Here is a 6,475-nt window from a genome sequence, read left to right on the forward strand (position 1 = left end):
TTTGCGCCCACCAATTGGCATCCGGGTGATCTATCTAAGATACCAGTTGGGCTCCGCCATATTATATCTACCACCTTGAATTTTGAAAAATACTTTTTTTGCAACAAATAATCACAAAGGGCAATGGAAATAGACTTAATTCATTCATTTAGATGGTTTTTTCTGAAAAAATACCAGGTAGTTATACATTTTAAGGGATAATTAGCTCGTTATTCTTGATCTGGCCATACGGTCCGCCATCTTGGATTTTGGGCCGATGACGTCATCAAATTAGCATAATTTATGCATGTATTATTATGAAAGATATGCTAGATAATATAAGATTTTATTTATGTAACAAAATAGCAGTAATATAGCAAATGAATGTGAAAAATACATTGTTAGAACCAAAAATAGTGATTTTTGGCAAAACAGCCTTTCAACAAACGGTTGCCATGGCAACACGAAAATATGGAAAATTTGTCAAACTTCGTGAAATTGTTGCCAACAATATTTTAGGAAAACTCACCAAATTTGGTGGCCCTAGCGTAAGCCGTTCTGGCGTTATAGGACATCAAAGTAGGCGCGGGCCTCAAAAGCCCCCCCCCCCCCCCGGTCTGAATAGGGTTAAACATAACATGTACAGGGGGAGGAGACCAAGGTGTCCGTCATGTGAGTTATATCTGTGTCACACCTTAAACATAACATGTACAGGGGGAGGAGACCAAGGTGTCTGTCATGTGAGTTGTATCTGTGTCACACCTTAAACATAACATGTACATGGGGAGGAGACCAAGGTGTCCGTCATGTGAGTTATATCTGTGTCACACCTTAACATACATGTACAGGGGGAGGAGACCAAGGTGTCCGTCATGTGAGTTATATCTGTGTCACACCTTAAACATAACATGTACAGGGGGAGGAGACCAAGGTGTCTGTCATGTGAGTTGTATCTGTGTCACACCTTAAACATAACATGTACAGGGGGAGGAGACCAAGGTGTCCGTCATGTGAGTTATATCTGTGTCACACCTTAAACATAACATGTACAGGGGGAGGAGACCAAGGTGTCTGTCATGTGAGTTACTGTATATCTGTGACACACCTTAAACATAACATGTACAGGGGGAGGAGACCAAGGTGTCTGTCATGTGAGTTATATCTGTGACACACCTTAACATAACATGTACAGGGGGAGGAGACCAAGGTGTCCGTCATGTGAGTTATATCTGTGTCACACCTTAAACATAACATGTACAGGGGGAGGAGACCAAGGTGTCCGTCATGTGAGTTCTATCTGTGTCACACCTTAAACATAACATGTACAGGGGGAGGAGACCAAGGTGTCCATCATGTGAGTTCTCGACTTGATCTGCTTATAAATATGAAGGCCAGACAGCTACATCAGGTGGTTACATTTCACACTTCTTGAGTAGAAGGCTTAATATAAGCAATTTGTGCTTTCTGCCTCATACTCGCAAAATATATGTGAATAAATAAAAAATAAATTTCACTCAACTATCCATTATATCCAACTACTAGTTTTATCTGAATTCGAAGCTATCTTCAGAAGATGCCCCAACAATACCTGGTGACAGACTACCTGGTGGCAGCTGGTTTCTCTCTATAATAGTCCTTCCGTGCCAGGCTGGAAGCTTGCCAACCTTAGCCTGGGACCTCAACTCCCACCATAGATGTTGATAACAGTTCTTGGAAAATAAGACTTGAAGGTGTGGCTATTTCTTGTTCCTTTCTGAGCTCGTATTAGATACTTAGCACATTACGTCCACCAGTTTATAAGTCAGTCAGAACTGTACCTCATGTACACATGAAGTTTGGATATTCTTCTTCATCAATGCAATCTTCCCTTTAATTTCACAGGAAAGGAATTATTTTGTCTACAGCATTTCTAATTAAACACATCAGCAATAGGGTGAATGATTTGGGATCTCTCATCATTTTGCAATGTTATTTTACAGGATTTCTAATTAGATGATCTAATGATGATGATGATGATCTAATTAGACACATCAGCAATAGGGTGAATGATTTGGGATCTCTCATCATTTTGCAATGTTGTTTTCCAGGAAGAAGTGGCTGAGAGAGACGGGAAGCCCCAAGTCCAAGATCACAGACGCACACTTCAGAAATGAAAGCATCATTGACAGACTAGAATTTGCATCCTTTGATATTAGAAAGTGATGACTGACCAACCTTTCTGTACTAGTACATGATGTACATACCTTTCCTGGGGAGATTGGAAGTGTGATGTGTGACTGGGCCAAAATATTTATGACTTGTACTTGCAAGAGACGATTGTACATTTTATTTTTATTCGCCTTATGTAAGTTATCATTACTATCCAGAGAACAATGTTGATTACTGAACTGTAACCCTGCAACAGTAGAAATATAATCAATTACTAGCACTGGTACAAGTACTTTGTTGGACTACAGGTAAACCTGTTGAGGTGAAGGTATATATGAATGAAAAGATCCACAAATAAATCGTCTTGAAGCAGGTATTTCAGTCAGTATTTCATGCAGATGTACATGTAGGCATAGAGAGATACTTGTAGACAATTGTGTTGACCAACATTATCTAATGTGTTATAGGTATGTAACTGTTTGAATAACATATATATATAGAGAGAGAGAGATCATGTACACGGGTGTGTAAAATATATATAGACACAATGTGTTTTTGTGTGCAAAAGAAAAGTAAAAAGAAACTTAATCTGGTCTGAATCTGTTTAATTGTCCACAATTTGATATCACTCCAGTATCAACTATCTTCTCACTTGCCTAGTTGGACAAAGTGGACTTCACTACACTCAGTTGTCACGCTAGAATTAACCACAGTACAACATCTTGCTATAAGTACTCTCCAAGCAGAGGCTAGGCTCAGGCTTGTTCTGAACATCTTTTCAAGCATTTTGTCTGCATATTTTCTCAGTTTCTGTAGATATGTATTGACCTACCAAGGAAAACTGATAAAATAGAACCACCAACAAAAAGGCTTAGGAGCCGGACCTCTGCTTGAAGAGTAGCTACAAGTACAGTATTATGATAGTTGGAATTTGACACACATCCCTGACTGCTGCGCCTGATCATCGCTGGATGGCAGCCGCCATGATGCCTGCTACACCTGTATGGGAAAAGCACAAATCTTGTCATCGCTGCTTTTTTTCTACAAAATATTCAGTTACTAGTAACACTGGTATGGCAGTCTGCTATGCAGAGCCTTGTTCACGGCCTGTGCAGTATACAGCTTTATCCTGTATGGGAAAAGCAAAAATCTTGTCAGCCTTGCTTTCTGTACAAAGCTTCGTATAGCATTCTCCAATGGAGAACCTTGCCCTCCTATACATTATATGCTGGAAAGACTCTAAAATCTTTACCTTTGTGGGATGGCCTCAGCTTTACCTGAAGAAAGCATTTAACAGGCAATTTGGATCCCCACGCTGTGGTGATTGCAAAATGCTGTGTGGCCTGATGCACTATTTAACCAGGCTTTTAGCCAGGCATGCGTCAACGCGTCATCTGGACGCACTTTTCTTAGAATAACAAGAAATTTGATGCCCCTGGACGCCCTATACTGGGTAGAAAATGTCTGAAAAGCATGAAATTCTGATTGACCAGGGATGCTATCAGGTCATCTGTGGGCACAGTCTTCTACTGTGACATCTGTAACAGTATTTTTGCCTCTTGGGATACCTAAGAATGCACTGTTTTAACTTAAAAACCATGAAAAACTCTGCAACATGGAAGGTGGATGCCCCCAGACCCCCCTACAATAGTCACTTACCGCGACTCACCAATAAGTTCGGACTCCCTATTATAAAATCCTAGCTAAAAGCCTGTATTTAACTAACTACTCCCCTGGCTACTGGGGTGCGATGTTAGTACAGTGTAGCACTTACTCTCGAAGTCAATCTTCTCCACGATGTTCTTGGTCTTTACGTTCTCCTCCTGATTGGCCAGGAAGACGAAGCCTTCGCTGTCGTCCCGCCAGCCGTACTTGTTCATCCACTGCTTCAGCTGCTGATCTGGAATTTGAAGAAAAAAACATCAGCAAGTTTTCTAAAATTACTTGTCCTATCAGGCAAGCACATAAAAATTTACTTGCCCGAACCAATTTTCCACTCGCCCAAAATTCAAATGTCACTTTTATATGCATTTTCACTTCCAGCAATGGAATTAGTGATTCAAGTATAGCAAAATCTCTCTCAATGGAAAAATCTTACTTGCCCGATCAGGCAAGTTGAGGTAGGTCATGCACTTGCCCTGGACAATGCCTAGGGCTAGTGGATTTGTCCAACCCTGATCAGGAATTTCAACTGATGGCCATTTGTTTTGCATAACCTTCAGTCATAACACCAGTTTTGTACAGTAGGTACAAGCTGTGCAAGACCAAACTAGTATAAGGTTTGATCCACTAACACTGGGATGGACCCCTACTCTTTCTTGTGATGTGATCTTTAACATATTTGGGATGTGGCATTCCTAAAATATGGCACCTACACCTTTTTAGAAATGTTTAAACACAACAACAACAGATTTATGCTACCACTACACAAATGACCAAGAGAAAGTACTCAATACAAAACGGCTAGGTATAATGTATGGAACGGTAAGAACAAAATTGGACAAAGTTTCAAATTGTAAAATGTCTTTTTTAATACTTTTATATAATAGTTGTTTGCATCTTTCATAACTTATAAATCAGACATGCAATTTCCCTCCTCACTTGGAAATACATCAGAATCACCAGACCTTACCATCTATGTCTCCCAGCAGTTCCAGTAGTGTCTGCTTGTCTATCCTCTGGTAGGTGATGCTGACAACATGGCAGATAACTGCAATCCAGCACAGAAGGGTTTAGTGAAGCACATGTAAAACTATGTTCTTAGTACTTATCAAAGGAACTTCATGTACATCTTCTTCAAATATCTATCCCCTAAGTCATCCTTTAAACACTAAATCTATGTTGGTTACATCAAGGTTTTGTTTGGAAGCAGAGTCTGTGTGGTGCAATGGCTAGAGCGCCGATATCAGAATCAGTAGGTCCTGAGTTCTAAACTCGCCATGCCTCTTCCCCCATGACGGTGGAGTGACGCCCACCGAGCCTCACGGCTAATCTGTCAAAAAGGGTGCCCAAAACACCTACGGATTTGGTGCTGCCAGTGAGTCAACATCTGCACACTTGCCACTAAGACCCGTGATTTTTTTTAATTTGGAAGCAGGGGGAAAGGTAAAGGATACATATCCCATTTGAAACATACCCTTTCATTGAAGCATACCCTTTCATTGAAGCATACCCTTTTATTGAAAACTAAATGAATCATTAATCCTTACATTTCCTGACGGAGTCCTCAAACCCCGAGACGCCCTCGATGACTTCAGGTGTGAGAGCGATCTCCTTCTGCAGAGGGAACAACACAAGTTCTTAATCAAGACACTTCCTACAGAGTAAAACTCAAAACAGCTCTTCAACTTGCTGGAAGCTTTGTGCTAGGACACAAAAGGATATCTGTATCTATATAGCTGTATAACCTGTATAACCGCCGTTCGGCGTAACACACCAGTTTCGCAGGCACGCGACGCGGCAGCAGCTGGTTATATTACACTGAACGACCCGTCACACCTAACTTTTGCACATCTATCTGCAAGCGTTCTTTAAAACTGTCCAGAAAAGATGCCCAAGATGCTATTTCAATGGGCATTTCTCAATGTTTGATGATTTACAAGATGTACATAATTGAGTACTAAGTATAAAGGGTTCAAATGTCCCAAAACAGAATTTTGTGATGATGATGACTAGTTTTTTACTTGACAAATTTGACTTGGACTGGAAAATAACAAGATTCTAAGCTTCCTGGAGCTTCTAACAGCCACAGGGATGAATCATGAGGCATTCGGTTTGGGAGGACAACTTGTAAAGGTGTTGATACACCTGTTTTGTCCTCCCTTCCACTTGTTTTTGCATGTGGTAAATTCAAATAAAGAAATAAAGAAATAAAGAAATGTATGCTTGATGAAACATACAGATGACGGGACTTAAAGAGATGAGCGTTACAAGTCATAGTAAACACATCAGCAGAAATACCCAGCCTACCCAGAAGTTCTTGAACTGACACGTCTCCAGAAGGTCGGCCAGGAAGGTCACTCGGGTGATCATCTCCTCCTCTTGCTGAGGTCATAGGTCAAGGGTCAGGTCATGTTTCTGTGTTTTATCATCTTGGTTTTTACACTGTGAACCTATTCCTATTAGACATGTGTGTATGTGTGTCAATGGTGACAATTACATCCTGTCTTTTAGTACACTGACTGCTATATTAGTATGATAAAGTATTTCCTGTATTGTGCATTGATTGATTTATCAATAGCTTGGTTGGTTTATAAATGACTGATTGATTGATGAAGATTAGACATCCAGGTAATTAGATATGCCAAAAAGCAGTTACTCAAGCAACTGGATATGATTTTGGAAACGG

The 6,475-nt window shown here is 40.4% G+C and overlaps 2 protein-coding genes across 3 annotated transcripts in view; one reads left to right on the top strand and one right to left on the bottom strand.

Annotated features, from left to right (window-relative positions):
- The window catches only part of LOC118430325 (acylphosphatase-2-like), a 6,772-nt gene extending 4,271 nt beyond the window's left edge, over positions 1-2,501 (top strand). For both annotated transcript variants that reach the window (XM_035841234.1, XM_035841150.1), the window contains one exon: positions 2,067-2,501. In XM_035841234.1, the coding sequence (XP_035697127.1) occupies positions 2,067-2,181 (115 nt within the window). In that variant the 3' untranslated portion in view covers positions 2,182-2,501. The remainder of the gene's footprint in view (positions 1-2,066) is intronic.
- A 214-nt stretch (positions 2,502-2,715) lies between these two features.
- The window catches only part of LOC118422349 (eukaryotic translation initiation factor 3 subunit K-like), a 7,254-nt gene continuing 3,494 nt past the window's right edge, over positions 2,716-6,475 (bottom strand). The window contains exons 4-8 of the mRNA XM_035829872.1: positions 6,097-6,171; positions 5,337-5,403; positions 4,760-4,837; positions 3,902-4,027; positions 2,716-3,126 (exon numbers count right to left, since the gene is read on the bottom strand). Coding sequence (XP_035685765.1) covers positions 3,089-3,126; positions 3,902-4,027; positions 4,760-4,837; positions 5,337-5,403; positions 6,097-6,171 — 384 coding nt within the window. The 3' untranslated portion in view covers positions 2,716-3,088. The remainder of the gene's footprint in view (positions 3,127-3,901; positions 4,028-4,759; positions 4,838-5,336; positions 5,404-6,096; positions 6,172-6,475) is intronic.

This window comes from Branchiostoma floridae, chromosome 1, assembly GCF_000003815.2.
Source record: "Branchiostoma floridae strain S238N-H82 chromosome 1, Bfl_VNyyK, whole genome shotgun sequence".
Classification (NCBI taxonomy): domain Eukaryota; kingdom Metazoa; phylum Chordata; class Leptocardii; order Amphioxiformes; family Branchiostomatidae; genus Branchiostoma; species Branchiostoma floridae.